The following is a 20,491-nucleotide window of genomic DNA, read 5'->3' on the forward strand; positions in this document are numbered from 1 at the left end:
CTGGAAGGCAATAGGGCCCTCAGGGATATAAGGAGCACCTGAGGCCGGAAGGGTTTGTGGGTTTTGAAGGAGTGCAGGTTGGAGGGGAGACTGGCTGGGTTTACTGAATTTGGAATCTGACTGGATTGTGACTGGACTTGGATACCCTGATGGATTTGACTGACCTTGGACTGTAATTTGGCTTATTAGTTCTGGACTCTGATTTGGCAACTCTGATTGATGGGACTGATTTACTTGGTATCTGTGGACTGGAACTGGACTCACTTTTGCTTGCTGCACTGGTGAGTTGCACAAGGGGGACTGATCAGCCTTAAGCGGGCACAAGGCCCAGTGGATTGGGATTTGGCAGAACATCATTGTAGCAGAAAGATAAAGTGATCCCCTATTTGAGTGTACCTGCTTTTGTGAGCTTCATAAATTCTGACTCTAGCGATGATGAGTTCTTGGGGGTTCCAGAAAACTAGAGTACTCAAACCTTTAAGTCTCTCCATTTGTTAATGACAGTGGTAATGGTTCTTAATGCCACTGTTGACTGCTGTTCACTTTACATGGTTCAAATGTTGTTCTGTTATAGTTTATTAAATATTTTATTACACTATTTGGTTCAGAATATTTTTTTCCTGTTTTCCTCCTCTAAAAACTAGGTGCGTCTTATGGTCAGGTGCGTCTTATGGAGCGAAAAATACGGTAAATGGTTTCTTCGTGAGCAAAGTGCCTGGAGTGCTCAAATAAAGTTTTTATTGCGTGTGGATTTGAATCCAAAGCTTTTAAAAGGAACATTTAATGAGGGTACTATCAGAGCCAGATTTTGACATGTTTCTTTAATGATTAGGTTTGTTTTCATCATTGGCACATCAGTGGCTCTGGCATTCCATGCAATGAGGAAACGAGGTGTGAGTCGAGTCCAGCTGTTACGTAAGCTGAGCTGGAGGACTGTGGTCTTACTACTCATAGGGTTCTGCTTCCTTAACTATGGTCCAGCAGATGGTCCATGTAAGTACAGTTTTTTTCTGTTCTGTTGTTCCTTTGTAGTGTTGTTTGCTATAAACAAAAAATAAAAAATGCATGAAAATTGGTGATTAATACCCCCACCTTGAACCTGAGACTGACACTGAGGCAACTGATTCATTACTAATCACCCTGCCATGATCAATAAGAAGCAATAACATGGGCAACAGGAAAGTTTCAATTAAAGGTAAAAGAGCTTGAAAAGTCTCTGTAAAGCTTTCTCTGGATAGGCTCGAACTACTTTACTGAAGGGGGAAAAAGATCACCACATATTATGCCTTTAAGCAAGTGGGAAAACAGTCCAGAAAACTATGGGCTGAAATGAAAACATCTGACCACAACATTGCTTGGATTCTATGTAAAACTGAGTGAACAAAGGATGGCAATTGGCTTTTGTGGCAGAGGGTGGAAGATTCACAGTAAGGTTCAACAGCCTACTCTTGATATATTCAATCTTAAATTACCAAAAAGGAGAAAAAAATCAGTACTGTACACTGTATTAAAAGAGCATTTGTTGTGGGTTTTCTTTAACCTCATAATAACTGGAGATTCAGGTCCACTTCAGGAATGATCCCTTGTGGTTTGAAACACAAAAGTGGGTGTATGATTAAGGGAGCCTCTATGCCAGTTGTTCTCACACATTTAGCAGCAGGACCCACTTTTTAGAATGAGAATCTGTCAGGACCAGCAGATGTCATGACCAGAAGTGACATCATCTTGCAAGAAATTTTTTGGCAATCCTAGGCTGCAATCCTATCCACACTTACCCAGGAATAAGCCTGATGGAAGGTGACACGCAGGATAACCAGGGTGACATAGCATTTGGGTAAAAGCTTAAAGGCCACACTGCTAAAGCATAGAAACACACAGAATAGTAAAAAGCTGTTTGACTTCATTTAAAGCAAAATTGTTTTTCTCACAGAGTTGCTTAGGCGTAAACACCTTGGAATTCAAATAGATAAAGATGCTAGGCAACGAGCAGATAGGCCCCATTTTGGCAGAAGTATACCCGTCTTAGCGAGGACAGTCTGCCTGTGTTCACTTATAGTTTTAAAATTGTTATTCTTCCATGCATTCAAAGGAAAAGACACATATAGGCAAATTAGTCTTTGCCCTAAAGTATAACCTACATATATGGGGACATAGTAGTCATTAGAAGTAAGTCTAAATAAAGGAACCAAAAGGTTGCTTGATTTTAGAAAAATAACAGACAAAAGCTTTAACATTGCAGGAAGGCTTCACAGGTGTTCTATGTTGACATTAGCATAAAAGAAAGGTATGCAGAGAAAGATAACGGTACCAGTCAAAGTACATTTTGTCATCTCTTTTAATGAGGATGGTATGGAGACCTGTCAAGGAAGTCCTAATTGGATTGATGGATGTGCATAAGGATCAGCACTGGGTCAATACTGGATAAAATGATATTATAGCACCCCCTGCTGGCTTTTGAAAACTTTTTAATTCATAAGAACATAAGAACAGCCCCACTGGATCAGGCCATAGGCCCATCTAGTCCAGCTTCCTGTATCTCACAGCGGCCCACCAAATGCCCCAGGGAGCACACCAGATAACAAGAGACCTCATCCTGGTGCCCTCCCTTGCATCTGGCATTCTGACATAACCCATTTCTAAAATCAGGAGGTTGCGCATACACATCATGGCTTGTACCCCATAATGGATTTTTCCTCCAGAAACTTGTCCAATCCCCTTTTAAAGGCGTCTAGGCTAGACGCCAGCACCACATCCTGTGGCAAGGAGTTCCACAGTCCGACCACACGCTGAGTAAAGAAATATTTACTTTTGTGTCTCCTAACCCTCCCAACACTCAATTTTAGTGGATGTCCCCTGGTTCTGGTATTATGTGAGAGTGTAAAGAGCATCTCCCTATCCACTCTGTCCATTCCCTGCATAATTTTGTATGTCTCAATCATGTCCCCCCTCAAGCGTCTCTTTTCTAGGCTGAAGAGGCCCAAACGCCGTAGCCTTTCCTCATAAGGAAGGTGCCCCAGCCCTGTAATCATCTTAGTCGCTCTCTTTTGCACCTTTTCCATTTCCACTATGTCTTTTTTGAGATGCGGCGACCAGAACTGGACACAATACTCCAGGTGTGGCCTTACCATCGATTTGTACAACGGCATTATAATACTAGCCGTTTTGTTCTCAATACCCTTCCTAATGATCCCAAGCATAGAATTGGCCTTCTTCACTGCCGCCGCACATTGGGTCGACACTTTCATCGACCTGTCCACCACCACCCCAAGATCTCTCTCCTGATCTGTCACAGACAGCTCAGAACCCATCAGCCTATATCTAAAGTTTTGATTTTTTGCCCCAATGTGCATGACTTTACACTTACTGACATTGAAGCGCATCTGCCATTTTGCTGCCCATTCTGCCAGTCTGGAGAGATCCTTCTGGAGCTCCTCACAATCACTTCTGGTCTTTACCACTCGGAAAAGTTTGGTGTCGTCTGCAAACTTAGCCACTTCACTGCTCAACCCTGTCTCCAGGTCATTTATGAAGAGGTTGAAAAGCACCGGTCCCAGGACAGATCCTTGAGGCACACCGCTTTTCACCTCTCTCCATTGTGAAAATTGCCCATTGACACCCACTCTCTGCTTCCTGGCCTCCAACCAGTTCTCAATCCATGAGAGGACCTGTCCTCTAATTCCCTGACTGTGGAGTTTTTTCAGTAGCCTTTGGTGAGGGACCGTGTCAAACGCCTTCTGAAAGTCCAAATATATAATGTCCACGGGTTCTCCCGCATCCACATGCCTGTTGACCTTTTCAAAGAATTTTATAAGGTTCGTGAGGCAAGACTTACCCTTACAGAAGCCATGCTGACTCTCCCTCAGCAAGGCCTGTTCGTCTATGTGTTTTGAGATCCTATCTTTGATGAGGCATTCCACCATCTTACCCGGTATGGATGTTAGGCTGACCGGCCTATAGTTTCCCGGGTCCATATTAAACAATATGTTTAATTGTTTAATTTCACCTTTTTTGGAAACCTGTAACTTGAAACTCACCTATTAGGTGTCTCTAAGGTTATCTTTAGCCTATTAAGAGTTAGCCCCATCTATGATGTCAAATCTTCAGCGAATGAGAAGTCTAGATTGAGGACAAAAGCTGTGAGAGGTATAAGGGTTAAGGACCAGCATTCAGACGGGGCTCCATGCTTTGTCACGTGAGTCCCGTGGATCAATTACATGCAATTCAATAAAAGCTTGTAAGCCTTCACTCCTGAGTACCAAGTTGTTCTTCTGCTGTTGCATCCCTCAACCTTGCAACAAGTCCTATTGATTATAATTGTTAAAAGAATATACATAGTAGCCTGTCCAAAGTACAGATCTGTAATTTCCCCAGATGTCACATACCATGGTAGCATCAAGTCTAATATATTCAAAATAAAACATTGAAATGAATGGAGACCCACCTGAAATTGGCTCGTGACCCACCTAGTGGGTCCCAACCCACAGTTTGAGAAACACTGCTCTATGCTCTCTAAATGGGATCTCTCTGATATGTGGTTTTTTTAAAATGGAATTCTCAGCAGTATTAATTACATTGGGAATAACAGGCAAACATTTTGTTTGTTTTGCTGAAAGCCCAACATTCTACAACAGCAAATTGCAACTTTGCATTTACCAGCAAAACAGCTAGTTATTACTTATTAAAGCCCCACCAGCTGCTGCTGGGTGCATTGTAACATCAGGCTGTTAGCACTTTTCTGCTTCCAGCAAGAATGGCTTGCTAATTTAGTTTGGCAAAACAGAGAGGTACTTTTAGTGACAATAATCGGATCTGGAGACTTTTAAAAACAACAATTATCAGACCGGAGGTGTCTCATTTCTGCTGCCCCCCGTGGCAAATCCTGTAAGCACTGGAGATATTTGGGAAAGCCAACAGCCGTCATGGTAGCATAAAACTCTGTGTATGTGTGGACTATTTATTTATTGAAATGCTTTCTTCTCTCTCCTGGCTGCTACATACAGCATCCATTTTCCAGCAGAAACCAGACAGCTCTTTTTTATGGAGCCCAAGGGAAGGAAGAGAAATGAGAAGGAACTAAGAACTTGGCACTTAAATTGGATATGTTTGTGATTTTTTTTGCAAATCTCTGTGCTCCAGGAATTGCAGAGTAGCCAACTCCAAATGCTGAGAACTCATGAAGCTGTTCTGATATTAGCTTTCAAATTCTGAGATTTTTTTAAAAAATGCATTTTATTGTTTACCCTTGCCCTTTTGATTGTGTAGTTCAAAGCACTTGTGTTTTTGCAAATTTCTCCCTAACCACAAGTCTCAGTGTTCAATACAAGATCCTCATGAATTTGGAGACTTTAAGGAGGTCTGTATTTGCAAGACTTTGAGATTGGAACTAGACATTAAGACAGCCCTGATCTAGAGATTGGTGTATGCCATGATAGATGGTGCATGCAGAAGTCTTTATATGCACTCTTGTATGTGCCTACCTGCTGAAGAACTGATTGTTGTGTGCAGTTTCCTGTGTCAGTCACGTGCGGATGGAAAAGCGGACCTGGATTGAGTTCCTCCACTACCACTTCTCTAAAACAGAGGCAAACAGCTGGATCAGGGTTTGTTCTGGATCAGGACCATGGGGGAGGGGGATAATTTAAGCCACTCAGTTCACATCAGGCCCTGATGCAGTAGCTGTTTTACAAAAGAAAAATTAAGACATACAACTGCTAAGCACTCTAGGTCAGTGTTTCTCAACCAGTGGTACACATACCACATACCACAGTGGTACTTGAGGTGGTGTCTGGTGGAGCCCTAGACTCCCTGCCACCTGGCAGCAAGACCAGCAATGCAACATGGCAAGCAGCAGTAGGAAGCTTGTCTTGGTGGGCAGAGCTCCAGCGTGCAATTTTTACACATTTGAAAATTCCCCCCCCCCCATCTGCCCTGAGCCTCTTGTGTTGTGTCTGGTCTCCCAACCCAAAAGTAACTAGCTGGCAATGACGTTATTGGCATTTCCGTCTGGTGGTACTCCCAAGACGTGGACCATGTGAAGTGGTACGGCAGGGGATAAATGTTGAGCAATGCTGCTCTAGATGTCCGTTTTGACCCCATGGTATGATTGCTTTGGGTAACTGACATTCCTGTGAAGTCTAATTTATTGTCGTTTGACTCTGCATTTCCATGAGAAAGCTGTGTACTCTTCAAAAACCTCCTCTTCTGTCTTTGTCCCCTTTTGTGCTTGCACAACAAAAGATCAGTACATTAAGAATAAATGGCAGTAATGGACTGATGGGAATACTTCCCCTTTAAGTGGACAGCACAGGCTGGATGGAGCCCAGAGCTTTAAAAGTATGAAACCTGCTGATTAATCCTCAGATTCACTATTGCAAATGCAAGCGCTTTAAAATGCTGGGTGGCTCTGTGGAAAGGACAGTATTTTTTTTTTTAAAGAATAGACAACTACATCAGGAACAATCTGAGACATATGTGAACTTGCCGAAACTTGGCAAATGTCCAGGTGACTGTCAAAAGAAGTCAAACCAACTTTCATCTCCCGAGACTGGTGGACAGAGAGGGAGGAGAAGAGCTTTGTCAGAATTGGGGGCCATGAAAGTTCCAGACAGGAACTTGTCCTAAATGGATGTAATTCTCTGTACATTGTATCAGGATGGGGAAAGGGTCTTGGGCAGCCATAATCAAATCCAGATCTGGGTGGGGCTTCCAAGACCAAGATTTCATGGTCTGTTGCTGGAGGTGAAACTGGGCTGGATCTGAAGTGCAGCCTGGAGCAAGTACTCTATCATCCAGAGAGGTGCAGACGGTCAGACAGCCAGGATTTATACCAGGCCCGGCTGTGGAATGATATGCACACTTAATAAATAATATTGGCAAACATACCTGGACACCTGCAGCCTATCTACAACTTCTGAGATGTAGCAAGTGTCTACACATATTTCTTTTTCTTTCTGCCTTTTATGATTTGGGTTGACTTGCTTTTATTTTGTGCTGGTCCATGGTTTTCTTTTTTGTATTAATTGGCGAGCTCGTTTTATTTTGACTTGTTTTAATTACCATTAAGGTGGCAATTGCAAGCTACCTTAAACCCCTTTATTTGGATGGGGAAAGGTTGGGTATAAATATTTGAAACAAACAAATACTTTTGGCTGAAATTAGGCCCTGTATGTCACATTCAATTTTCTTTCTGCAGTATCATGGCGCTGGGCAAGGATTCCAGGTGTTCTGCAGCGTCTTGGATTTACTTACTTTATTTTGGCTTTGATGGAGACCTGCTTTGGCATAAAGGACCTGGACAAATATCAGGTGAGGTGCAATCATGAAACAAACTTAGAAATGCATGCTTATGTTCAGGGGTGGCACAACCTGCAGTGCTGCCCAATGCTGCTTTGGGTCCACCACTGCCACCTCTGCACTAACACAAAAAGCGCTTTGCCATGCTCTTTGTGTGGTTTCTTAAGTAGTGGAAGTGTGAGATTTCCAGTTTTATCTAAGCAGTGGTTCCCAACCTTTTGGAGTCCACTGACCACTGAGGCAAAAATTGGAATCGTCATGGATCACATTCAACCCTCCATTCCACCCCCTGCACACTAAAAATACAATTAAATTTGTAATAATTAGAGTAGATTTATTAGATCTATTCTTTATAGAGAAGATTTGAGGGTGGCTGCGTTTGTTGTTGACTATCGCTGTGGGCAGTCCATTCTCCGCCCTCTCTGGTAGTCCATGGGGAAGTGTCTCCCAAATGAGCACTCCCCACACGAACTACCAGAGAGTACAGAGAACAGGCCACTCACAGTGAACAGGCCACTGCAAGTGAGAGAAGACAAACTTTTTTTTTTCCCCTGAGACCTTGCGGACCACTTTTCAGGGTCTCATGGATAAGGGATTTAAAGGAACCACACAAATGAAGGAGCTCCTTTGTTTGCATGGTCCCTGGGTAAATCAAACTGCATCCCCACACTCTGTATTTGTAGAAACCACACAAGGAGCATAGTAAGGAGACATAGCAAACAGAAAGCAGATCAATGCATCCAAATCAATGAACTGGAGGCAGGCAGTAGCAGACTTGAAGTAAAGGGTCCCCAAATCTGGCAGTCTACCCACCCTACAGCAACCTGCTGCTGACGCAACCTGCTCCACCTTGCCTCATGAATGGGCTGCCCCTTTTCATGCTGGATGTATGGTCAGCCCTCAAAAACTCTTGTGCTTTGAATACCTCACCTTTTCATATGGTGTTATGTGGAATGAGCTGTTTTGAGATGCTGATGTTGTTGCTTTAAGGGCACCATTATGGTTTGGCGTGGGTTGAAGCTTCTTTTCTTAGGAAAGGCAAGCATCAGGCTTTCATTACATGTGTTTACAATCAACGTAACCTTTATATTATGTGTTTACATGCAGTTTCTAAGTTAGGTTTCCAGACTAAAGATGTATGATACAGCAAGGCTGGTTTGAAAGTTCCCACACCTACTCAGTACAAATGTAGTTTTTTGTTTCAGGGTGTGCTCTGGAGGGGGAAAAGGTTCTGCAAGTTTCAGCACCATTCATTTTGAGCTGCAAAAAAAAACCACAAAAAAAAACACAGCAAAGAACCTATTGGCTAGCATCCATTATATCTCCAAGACATCTCAACCTTGCCCCCACAATTCCCAAAGCAGTTTTGAACTAGTTTTTGTAAATTCTTTTTTGATTTGGTGAAAGATAAACTGATACACGTCCAAAACATATTCTAAAAATGGAATATATATCTTTTATAAAAATGAACACTTTGCCTGAGGGGAGGAGAAAGTCTAAGCAAGTTTCAAAACTGGGATTGATCTGTAGACTACTGTTAAAATGTTGTCCATGCCCTATGAAAAGAGGATGAGTTTCCTTTGGTTTCTGCTCTGAAAAGAGCAAGTCACTGGGGGTGAGGGGACTACAAAGATTATTTCTGCATTAGTAGGCAAGTGCACTGGGTGGCCTCAGTCCCTTCTTCCCCCATCCATTTCCTCTTATCTCTGACTTGTATGATTCTGTTTTAAATTTAGTTTAAATGCATATTTATAGACCAAAATCTAATATCTTCTCATAGTGATAATGATCTGCTAATAATGATAAATACTTCACTGATGAACTAAGCACGTAATTACACAACAGACCACAGTAATTTTATAGAGCCTTTTGCAGGCTGCTGGTTAACTGTCTTTTAATAACCACTTAAATATATGTTTGCATTAGAGACTGCAGCAGGCACTGTGGTCCAAATACTGTTTCAAAATGACATATACATTCATTTTGATTTTATCTTTTCCTACCTTCTTCCATGTTTCTTTGATCAGACATGTGCATGCTCTCTTTAACCTTCAGGGTGTTCTTAGAGAATCTGGTACCATACGTACAGATTTAAAAACTGCCTTCCCATGCTCATGTTTCAGGTTTTAAAAAGCAGCCTTTCAGTCCCATACACCAGCTTCCTCACAGCTTTCAGGGAACAAAAGATCTGTAAGCCCACTTTCACATCTTCTGTTGTCTTATAGCAGCAGAACTCCTCAGTGTATGTATGCATGTGGCTAAATCTTTACCCCACTTATTTTTGTGGGGGGCAGGAATGTTTTGAAAACCAGTGCCTAAGGGGGGCTGGCCCAAAAGCTCTGACCCCCTGTAGATCAAACATTGAAATTAGCATGCATATTGACATTTCTCTTGCATCACTGAGGATGGCATAACAGGGAACTAAGCAGATGCATTTCCTGTGAGACTTTTCACTCAAGGCTATGTGTATTTCAGTAGATGCAGCCCACACTGGACTCCCACCATCCGCATGGCTGCTAGTGAAAGCAATGGCACTGGTGCACGTTGTTTATTCTGCACAGCAGACATTCTCAGGATTGGTGTGTGGTGTGACGGATAAGTGTCTTGGTTTTTCAAGGGATGTTGCAGTGACACTTCTGTATGTATAGAACATGAAACTAGCGCCCTGGACAGTGGCTGAGTGGACATTTGCTAATGGATGGTGGGTGCAAGATATAAATCTTGTTCTCATGTGATCATATAGAATGCTCACCCATCCTCATTGCTAAATGTGAGGGCAAATGATGAGGTAATATTGAAGAACTGCTTTTGCTTTCTTTATAAGCATAATAACATCCCCCCCCCCCAAAAAAATAAAAAATGATGAGCTGCCTTTAGTGGTGAGGAAATTTGTGGAAACCACTCAAGTGAAAGCAATAGGAAGTGACTAACATCGTAATTGCTTCTATCACTCTAGTTAAGAGAGCTACTTCCTATTGATTCACATGAAAGAGGGAAGGGTAGTACTATGCTGGGGTTAAATAGTGGTTCTAACACATGCAGGTCATGAAGCAGCCAGATATATTTTCCTGACTTTATCTTTCTGACAATGTGAATTTCCTTCCCTTTGAAGTTTGGCAACTGGTGGGCTCCTGTCAGAGATATCATTCTCTATTGGCCAGAATGGATAATCATGACTATCCTGGAGATTGTGTGGCTCTGTCTGACGTTCCTGCTACCTGTGCCTGGATGCCCCATGTAAGTGGGAGTGAATGAGAGAATGTTGCACATGGTCCTGTAGACGTTTTGCAGCGCAAAAATCAAGCATTGAAAAAGTGGATTTCTAAGAAGCTGTTTCACGACATGTTCACGATCTCTGCCCCAGTTCAAATTGCAACTGCTTTCTTTTTGTCACAGAAAAGGATTGGTGCCATTCAACAACACACAGGCAGAATATCTCTTGACACATCCCAGGGTGGGTCAACTTTATGGCCTAAAGAATACATTGGGGTATGGAGTTTGTACAGAGAACCATAATGCCCTCCTAGATATTATAATCGCTATCATAACTTTGATTCCAGCTCTGTAAGAAAATATGTATTTTGCATTTCATTCATTGTACTCATTTTTGAACTGGGGGGTGCTTTTCTATTTTGCTATCTCTCTTGTTTGACCAGTTCTTTGAGACCTGCAGTGCTCCCAGACAGGATGCATGCTTGCTCATGATCAGATTTGGGCGTGCACCTGTGCCCTGATGCTCTGGCTGGGGGTGAGGCTGCTACATTTGGGTGGAGACAGAAAAAGATGCTCACAGGAAGCTTCTGTCCATGCTCTATTTACATTGTGAGCCTTACAGAGCTAGAACTACAAACTTGGATTCTTTTTAAGGACCACTGCAGGCCAGGTGGATATATTTTGGGGGGCTACAAGCCTGATGATTTCAGATGGTGGACCAGAAGTGGTTCGTGGGCTGTAGGTTGCCTACTCCACCTTAGGGTAACTGAGGATAGCCAAGTGTAGGATGCATCTGGAAAGGACTGTACATGGTTTTGATGGTCAGAATATGTTGCAAGATGACTCCCTGATAGTTACTCCATGGTGAGAAAACACCATGACCTTATTCTTTGGCATTTATGGATTGTTGTCATGCAACTGAGCTATGGCCCTTTCCTTATCCTATGCTCCAGTAACAGCACTGCAATGGCCATAAAGCAGTATTGCAGCCATCACCTCAGCAGTGATGAAGAGGTGACATAAGCGGTCAATATGACTTCTCCTGGTCCTATAAAGTTTCTGATTGGCTGAACTTCTCACCCTGAATAGTTCATTGTTCAGCTACAGAATGAGCTACTTTCAGGTTAGCTGCTTTAGACTAACCACCTACTACATCCCTGTAAGGGAGCCTATTCACTTCTTAGCTCAACTGCATGGTCCGGGGATGTCAAACTTGTTTCATACAGAGGACCAGTTAACATTTATGGTGCCTGCTGAGGGCTGGAAGTGACATCATGAAGCAGAAAGTGACATCACTAAGTAGATGATGGCCAGAAATAACCACTTTGTTCTCACATAGAAACTCATTAGTTGCAAATGACAGAAGAGAAAAATATGCAAATCTTGTTCATATTTTCAATATATGAGAGAGCCCAATTCTCAAGCTGGCAAAATCCAATTATAATGGGGACTGGATAAATTGCTTCCAGGGACTGCATTCAGCCCACGGGCCTTATGTTTGACACCCTGGCATGGTCAGTGCCTGCTTGACTTCAGACTGTCAGGTTCAATTGAAACGTACAAGCTCACCAGGCTAGCTAGGCTGAGGAAAATTCTTGTCAAGCCATATTATGGTAGCTGCAGCCTAATGGGAACAAGTCTTCCTGTGCTTGCTCTGTTTCAAAAAAAGACATACTTTATGATTCTTTTTAACGACTAAGATATTAATTGTATTTAATAATACTTCTGCTTGATCCCCTTTCCCACATCTAGTTTTTTTTTTATTTTGTTTTGAAACAATACGACATATGAGGGCAGAGTTTTCTAGTACCTCAAAGACCAACACATTTTTTTTTTTTCAAGCATACATGTTCAGGGACTTCATCAGTTACAAAAACAAGATAAATTATTAGAGAAATACCTTGTCCCAATTCAGATGAGGAACCTCTCCCACGAATGGTGGCTCCTCTCATGTGTTGGACAACTATATTTTCCTTGGGCATAGAATCAAAGGGGGTGGGAGCAGAAGTTACATTCTGGAATGGGTGTATCTCTCCTATTACAACCCTCACGCTTTGGGGTCTGTCTAGAATGGTAAAGGGGTGAGATGACATGGCCACATGGCATCCCTTCATCCAATCAGGTAACCCCAAGATATCATCAAACTTAGATGATACAAGCTCCTGCCTGCACATAAAGGGAGAGTTTTAAGTTATCTTGGTTGCGTTTTTTTGTTGCTGTTACATACTTACTAATATACACTGCTGGCGTATTAAGCTGTATTTTTCAAGCTCTTTCATATACCTCAGGACATGCATCCTTCAAAAAGACACTTGCAAGGCAGAATTTTCATATTCGACATGTCCTGCTGTTCTATCATTTAAAATAATGATCTAGTCAACAGCAGACACAGCTTGAGGTATATGCAAGGCAGAGCTGTATAAACTATGATTGGTTTTTAATATGGAAACATTTACATATCTTTGTAAGTAAAGCACAATTGTGCTGCTGCCTCTAGCAAACAGGAATCTCCTTCCCATTCTTTCTTATGTTCTGACCTTATGTGAAACAGCTTGTCCCCCTCCCCCAGATAAATTTTGATATGTTAATTTAAAAAAATGAAAAAGAAACTAACCTCTTCTCCCATGACTGGATAAAGCAGTATAGACACTATTATTTTAAAATAAACACAGAAAAGCGCTTACCTTCCCAGTTTTACCCTTCTAGATAGTCATTTCACACACATAGACACACACTCACACATCCCTTCCCCAGAATTATCCAGCCCTTACCTCCCTGCCCGCCACCATCATATCACTCAAAAATGCTGAAGGATCAAAAATAAATCAAGGAAGTAAACCCAGTTTCACCATGTTTCAACTTTCATTTCCTTAGGGCATATATAACATTCCCACCCCAAGAGATTGTGTTGTCTTTCACATTTGAAGGCAACAATTTCTCTTCTAGAAAGTCCTCCTGTTGTTCATATTTATTCACTGACTTTTACTCTCTCATACTGTTTTCCTTATGTTTGCAAAGATTTCCAGTATGACATCCATGAACACCTAACTATTAGTTAATTTTAAATTTTGTTGCAAGTACTATACACCCATCTTTGCTGGTAGAACTGAGGCAGAGCCAGTGGACACTGCTTAAGTATTATTGGTAAAGAATTTTTGACAAAATTACTTGAAAACTAATGTTAATGTTCAAGATCTTCTGATGTATCTGAAGCACATAAAATAAACTTGTAACACCTAAGCTAAGTCATTACAGTCCTTGATTTCACTTGATCAGGAGGAAATGATATGCCAGAGAAATACAATAGATGGAAAGATGTGTCTTTGATAGTATAAAAAGATGGATACAGCTTGTTCCTTCTTTTCAGATTGCCAATGACAGAGTGAAATTGTTTAATATGTCTCTGTGAGGGAGCTAATATGAGGCCATAAATCACACCCATCAACTTTCCAGGGAATAAAATATACTTTTTCCAACAGGTATTGGGGTAAGACTCTGAACTGTTAAGAAAAAGCTGTGCACTTTCAGGGACAGATGCTGAAGCTTGGTTCAACCTGACCAAGCTGGCTTGGTCCATTTTCTGTTTAGAATATTTGCTGAGAGAGTCGTCCTGCCACCTTTTCAAATTGTAATAAATAAATTAGGACAAAACTATCAGAGTGAGCTTGTAGCCCCCAGAATCTTTTATTTCCTCTGAACATCTAAAACCTGACACCGATCTCATTCACACACTTGCAGTTGTATCAGAGGGCTCATCTCACTGTAAAATAGTGAGATCTGTTTTATAAGCTTTGTGTTCTTGAGGCTATCTTAATAGGATGCTTTCTATGTGAGGCTTCCCTCATGAGTTGTGCAGGGGTTGCAGCTAGTGGAGAACATGGCACCTTGCCTCTTGATCAGATGTGCCTCCAGGAGTACAGTACACCAGTACCTTGCTGTCTTCAGGAATTTTCACATTATTAAATTTACATACTGCCATTAGCACACATGGCACTTAGCAGTGTTACACAAGAAAAAGACAGGGTCTCTTTCCCAAGGAACTTTTTATCTAATTTTGGCAATAGAAGTGAGTTAGATGGTGGAGGCAAAAGTAAAACGGATGAAAGTGAACTGATGTCATTCAACATATCTAAGATGAGCTATGTCAGATGAGAATTAAGCCTTCTGTAACAATCCAAGCATACTTATATGTCACAGGAATTAAACTGTCAACTATAAATGGATTTGTGAAATGTCTGGGAAGCCATGTTGGTTGTTTACTGTGGCAAGGCTTGAGAAATAGTCAGTTCTCTTGATGACTGCACATTTTGTGCCTTTTGAACAAAAAATGCAGATTTTGCTAATATATGAACTATCATGGCCTTTTTAAAAATCTTCTACCCTCTGTCTCTAAAAGAAGTGTGCGTTCCAATTAGCATCAGACGCAGATTCAAATAACTGCTGCTGTTAATCTGTTCAAAGAAGATTACCAATTGCTTCTTTGTCCCAGAGTGCAAACCTGACACCTTTTACATCTGACACCATCTAACCCAGTGATTTTCAACATTTTTTCATCTCAGGACACACCGAGAAGCTGCTAAAATGGTCAAGGCACACCATAAGTTTTTTTACAATTGACAAGGAACACCATACTGCTGGCGGGGGGGCTAACATCCCCCAGTAGCCCTACTATTAAATAACATTCCCCCAAATTCCCACAGCACACCTGCGGACCATTCACAGCAAACCAATGTGCCATGGCACACAGGTTGAAAATCACTTTAGTTGGTCTAACCCAACTAAACCTTGAAAATGCCTCTGTTCTTCAGTCTTAATGACCACTGCAGGCTGTAGAGTGAGGCTGATATAATGCCCAGCCATATGGTCTTCTCTTTGTCCTTTTTTTTGTGTTTAACATTTTATGAATTTAAAAAGCTTATTCATTACTTTATGATTTTCAGTTGTTGCTAATAAAGTTGTTAAACTCCTGTTCCTACCTACAACAACTGTGTAATACAACTGTAGCCCTGCCAACCAGTTAATAGTTGTTTAAAAAAGGTGTTTGATTAAAAGAGGTGTGTTAATTTGAAGGATTCATTTTGAGCATATCCTTTTAATGAGAAAAGGCTATGAATTTGGCTTATGGAAAAAAGTTTTATTGGAGATGCGTCTGTGCAGTAAATATTGACACCATAGATCTGATTTTATATTCTGAACATGATACTATCTTTCAGTGTTTGTCAGAGACAGAAAAAGCAGAGGCACATCAAACATTTGAATTAGCCAAGATGCATTTTGTAGATATTTTGTGACAGATGGTACTTCTCAATTAGAGAAGCGTGTTTTCAGTTTCTCTTATTCTAATGCATGTTTAAAATTGTATTTCATTCTGGAAGGAGATTAGTGAGACAACCAAAATGGTGGTGGCTGGAATTAGTAGAGCTTTGGGGGCCTTCAGGGATTGGAGAGATCATTGCACTTAATGGTGCATATCTAGCAAATGCTATTCAGGAGTTGCAAATAAACTCACTAATTCATTTTCCAAATCATTCAATATCAGTCTGGTCTTGTGACAAAAAAGAAAAGAAAAAAAAGAAATCAGTTCCAGTGCTTGGAAATCTGACAGCTGCAATTAATATTGTGCGTTTTCTCCACAGAGGTTACCTGGGCCCTGGGGGGATAGGAGATGATGGAAAATACCCTAACTGCACAGGCGGTGCAGCAGGATACATTGATAAGTGGCTGTTTGGAGAAGACCACATCTACCACTACCCTACATGTAAGGTAATCAATTATCTCAGGGACTGGCTCAGTGAAATCTTTGTAAGTGGTGGGCTTGTTTTGCCTTTGGCTTTTATATGATAGCACCACTTGTCTAGCAGCCCAGCACAGTGATTCCCCTCCTTCCTCAGACATTAGCCAGGTGCAGCCAAACGAAGGGAATATTTATTGTGGCATCACCATCCTATTAACATTTATTTCCTGGAGGATGGAAGAAATTCAGCATGAGTTAAAGTCAAAAACCAGGATTTTCAGAGTTAAGTTCAAAAGCAATTCACCACTCGTTGGGACTTACCTTTTAAGACAGTGTATTAAAAGCAAGCAAATGGAATGGGCAGGTGGTCCCTCTTTTTGCCTCTGACGTTGGCTGGATCCAGATGCTTCAGGACCTTTTAACACCTCACATCTTGAGGTACTGTGACAGAACATTCATTCCTAGTCTCTGGAAACTATCCTCCTTTTAAAGATAATTTTCAAGTTCTTGAATGTCTAGAATGAGGGATGGTCAACTTGGAGACCCCTCTTGTCTCTGGTCGGTGGCCTGGAAGTGTATTTTTCTGCAAAAATTAGCTATTCACAAGTGGCTGGGTTCTATGATCAAGTTGGCATCATTTTGCAGTCAGGGCTTTGCAGTTACAGAACACATGTGCTCAAGCATAAAATTATACGCGTTTCTTTGGGACACGCAAAAGCCAAAAACGATGATTTTATGTAACTTTATATTGTGGCATGCATCTCATACATCTGAAAAGTTCTATTTCATGAAAAGTGAAACTATGGGAAAACGTTTTCCTGTGACATGATAAAAATTTGGTGCCAGCTAAAATTGCTGTGGGAAGTAGGTGTGGGCAGGCTACCAGTGGATCAGCATCGACTTAGATAGCAAAATAAACATTTCTGACAAGGTGGCTTGTAGATTCTGATCATGGGATGCCTTGACTACAAACCAAAAATAAAATCTGACAGCAAAATGTCTTCTCCCACTGTAGATCCTGATCAGCAGCTTCTTTTCTCAGAGGGCACTTCAAAAGTCTCCCTCAAAGTGGCTGTGGTGAGTCTGCCATGCCATCTGCCAAAGAGAAGGCATTCTGTATGACAGTTGGCTTCTAGAACTTATAAGGCCTTGTTGCAAGGGTGCCATTGTCAAGAGCAGAACATTGGAGAGAAGGGACAGTTGAGAAAGAAGAGTAGCTAGCAAAAGGACGTTGAGTCTGGTGATTTTCTCCGGCCCTGGTTATGGTGGAGTCAGCCAAGAACCAAGAGACCACTCCTAAGACAAATGGTGTACTGAGAAAATCCCACAGCTACAGTTGCTGCTCTTTCTCTACCTTGTATTTGCAAGTGAGAGGGGCTAAATTTCACTCTGGATGGCTTTACACACTACTGAATCAGATCAGTGATCCACTGAGGGCACAAGCCTAACCAGGTCTACTCAGAAGTAAGTCCTATTTTGTTCAATGGGGCTTACTCTCAGGAAAGTGTGGTTAGGATTGCAACCTGAGTCAGGTTAGGTGCTGCTGTTCCTGACTGAGAGCAGCTCTTTCATAAGAACATAAGAACAGCCCAACTGGATCAGGCCATAGGCCCATCTAGTCCAGCTTCCTGTATCTCACAGCGGCCCACCAAATGCCCCAGGGACCACACCAGATAACAAGAGACCTCATCCTGGTGCCCTCCCTTGCATCTGGCATTCTGACATAACCCATTTCTAAAATCAGGAGGTTGTACATGCACATCATGGCTTGTAACCTGTAATGGATTTTTCCTCCAGAAACTTGTCCAATCCCCTTTTAAAGGCGTCCAGGCCAGACGCCATCACCACATCCTGTGGCAAGGAGTTCCACAGACCAACCACATGCTGAGTAAAGAAATATTTTCTTTTCTCTGTCCTGACTCTCCCAACACTCAATTTTAGTGGATGTCCCCTGGTTCTGGTGTTATGTGAGAGTGTAAAGAGCATCTCTCTATCCACTCTGTCCATCCCCTGCATAATTTTGTATGTCTCAGTCATGTCCCCCCTGAGGCGCCTCTTTCAACATCCTAGCCTCTTTCAACATCCTAGCAGACATAGGGCGCAATCCTGACTATGCCTTGGGTCGGCACAAGTCACTTGCTGGATTGTGCTGGATTGGGTTGTGCTGATAGTTAACTACTGCTGTGATACTGGTCCAGTACATGCCAAGGATGTGCTTGATCACTGAGCTGCAGTGTCTTGGTTATCTTTGAGTAGGGTGGGATTCCCCCTTCCATAAATCCCATGTGCAGCCTCACCATGGCATGGTGGTGGCAACGCTTGTTACAGGTGATTTGGCAGGGTACTAGCTTGTGGCATAGCATGTGCTAAGGTGTTAATGCTGCGTGTGACTATCCTGGAATCATTGGCAGGCTGAGCTGCAGCATGCAGATGATGTATCTTGTGGGTGGTGTCTAGTGGGCAGAGGCATCTGTGGGCACTGCTCTAGCTACCCAGCTATGGACATGGTGGCCATGGGCCTTGATGGCAATGCAGTTTCCCTGGTCTCCTCAGCCATGTATTCTGGTGTAAATTTGGTCCTCTGTGGCATGCTCAGTGTCATGCTGCATTGTGTCCCAAGGGACTCGCGCCCTGGCAGATATTTCTCAGTCTCTAGGGCAATGGCCAAGCATACACTGTTCAGCCATGGCAGTGTCTGCATGGCTTTGCTGGGCTGTGGTGGCACCAACACTGCGATTGGCAACGGCATGTGACATCAGCATTGTTCTGGGCTGACTATGCCAATGGGACATGGCTTGGACTCCTCTCCATTCCTGAGTTTGCTGGCTGGGCTTAGTATATGATGGATGCCAGCACAGCAAATAGGATTGGGCCTTTCATCAGCATTTCTCCCTCACCAGAAACATCTTCAGCAATTACAACTTGACTTTGAATGAGTTGTTGGTGCCTGATTTTTCCATTGTCCTTTATCTTGATTCTAGACTAAAAACCATGACCAGGATGAGTCAAAGGTCATGCTCTCCTTCTGCCTGTTTTGCCAGAACAAGCAGGCAAGACTGAGGAGGATGCCAGCTGAGATGGTCACTAGTCCTACTGAGTACAAAGAGAATTCAGTGCTAGGCAGGGATTCTTGCCTAACCTGACACTTTAGACATCCAAGACCAACACAATGTCTGCAAGAGCTTCCCATAGCTCTGTGACCTTTACGTATCTGACATTTTGTTGGTGCTTCATTACCTTGTAACAAAGTCTTTATAGTCACATTTCTCTCTGTAGACCAACTAAGAAAAACTATATACATCAGTAAGCAACTAAGGGCCAATCCTGACCTGTGCACGCTGGCTCAGCATCACATGCAGTGTCACAAACGTACCATAAGGCATGCCCGTGAAATGTACCACTCAGCCAACATGGGCACTGGCTCAATACAAGCCCATGCTTAGCCAGCACCAGACAGAGGACAGGTGACTGCCACCCAGAGTGGGAGTACCGGGCAGCGGAGAGGTACATGGGGGAAGGCAGGGGAAGGCATTCCAGGGCAGGGGGAGGGAGGGAGCAGGGCTGGTGGAACTCAGTTCCACTGGATCTGGAGCCCTGCGTCGCGCCTCTTGGCCCAATACAGGACTCTGTTACTCTGCACCAGCAAAATAACCACTGTAAAGTCAAGTAGTCCCATTGCGGACCTATTTTGCTTATGCAAGAGAAGGGGATGAATGTCCTCTTCCCCTGAGGAGCCGGCGGTCGCTGCCCAGTGCACTGAGGATGCCATGGCAGCCATTTTGGCACCGTGGCAGACCAGTGCACCGGGCAGTTCAGGATTGGGCTGTAAGCCTACCATTTCCTCAATGGTAAAAGTCAGCAACTGGCTGTCCTTGAGCCAAATCAAACCTTCTGCAAAAAATAGATATGCAATATTGGTGCTGAAATCTATGAATTATAAATATTCACAGCATCCCTAGGAGCTGATCATTTTTAGTTTTCAGCAGTGGGGAGAGACAATTTATCATGAAGACTGAATAGTGCTGTGTGTGCTAATATTCCCCTTACCATGTGGCTAGATGTTACAGGTAATAAGCTTCCCATATGGCTGCTGTCATTCTGCCAAGTGTTTTTGAGCAGCCACCTTGTGGCAAAAGGTACTTTGTATCCAGCTTAGGTCTTATAACTATAAGCAGTCTGCCCCAGTTGAGGCTCTGAGCAATGCCCACTGTGACAGTGACCACAGTTCAACCAATCCCCATCTTTATCACC

At 42.6% G+C, this 20,491-nt stretch overlaps 1 protein-coding gene across 1 annotated transcript in view; it reads left to right on the forward strand.

The window, feature by feature from the left end:
* The window catches only part of LOC136645137 (heparan-alpha-glucosaminide N-acetyltransferase-like), a 141,952-nt gene that overhangs the window by 76,947 nt on the left and 44,514 nt on the right, over nt 1-20,491 (forward strand). The window contains exons 7-10 of the mRNA XM_066621382.1: nt 833-993; nt 7,193-7,305; nt 10,406-10,530; nt 16,143-16,269. Of these exons, the coding sequence (XP_066477479.1) occupies nt 833-993; nt 7,193-7,305; nt 10,406-10,530; nt 16,143-16,269 (526 nt within the window). The remainder of the gene's footprint in view (nt 1-832; nt 994-7,192; nt 7,306-10,405; nt 10,531-16,142; nt 16,270-20,491) is intronic.

This window comes from Tiliqua scincoides, chromosome 3 (genome assembly GCF_035046505.1).
Source record: "Tiliqua scincoides isolate rTilSci1 chromosome 3, rTilSci1.hap2, whole genome shotgun sequence".
NCBI lineage: Eukaryota > Metazoa > Chordata > Lepidosauria > Squamata > Scincidae > Tiliqua > Tiliqua scincoides.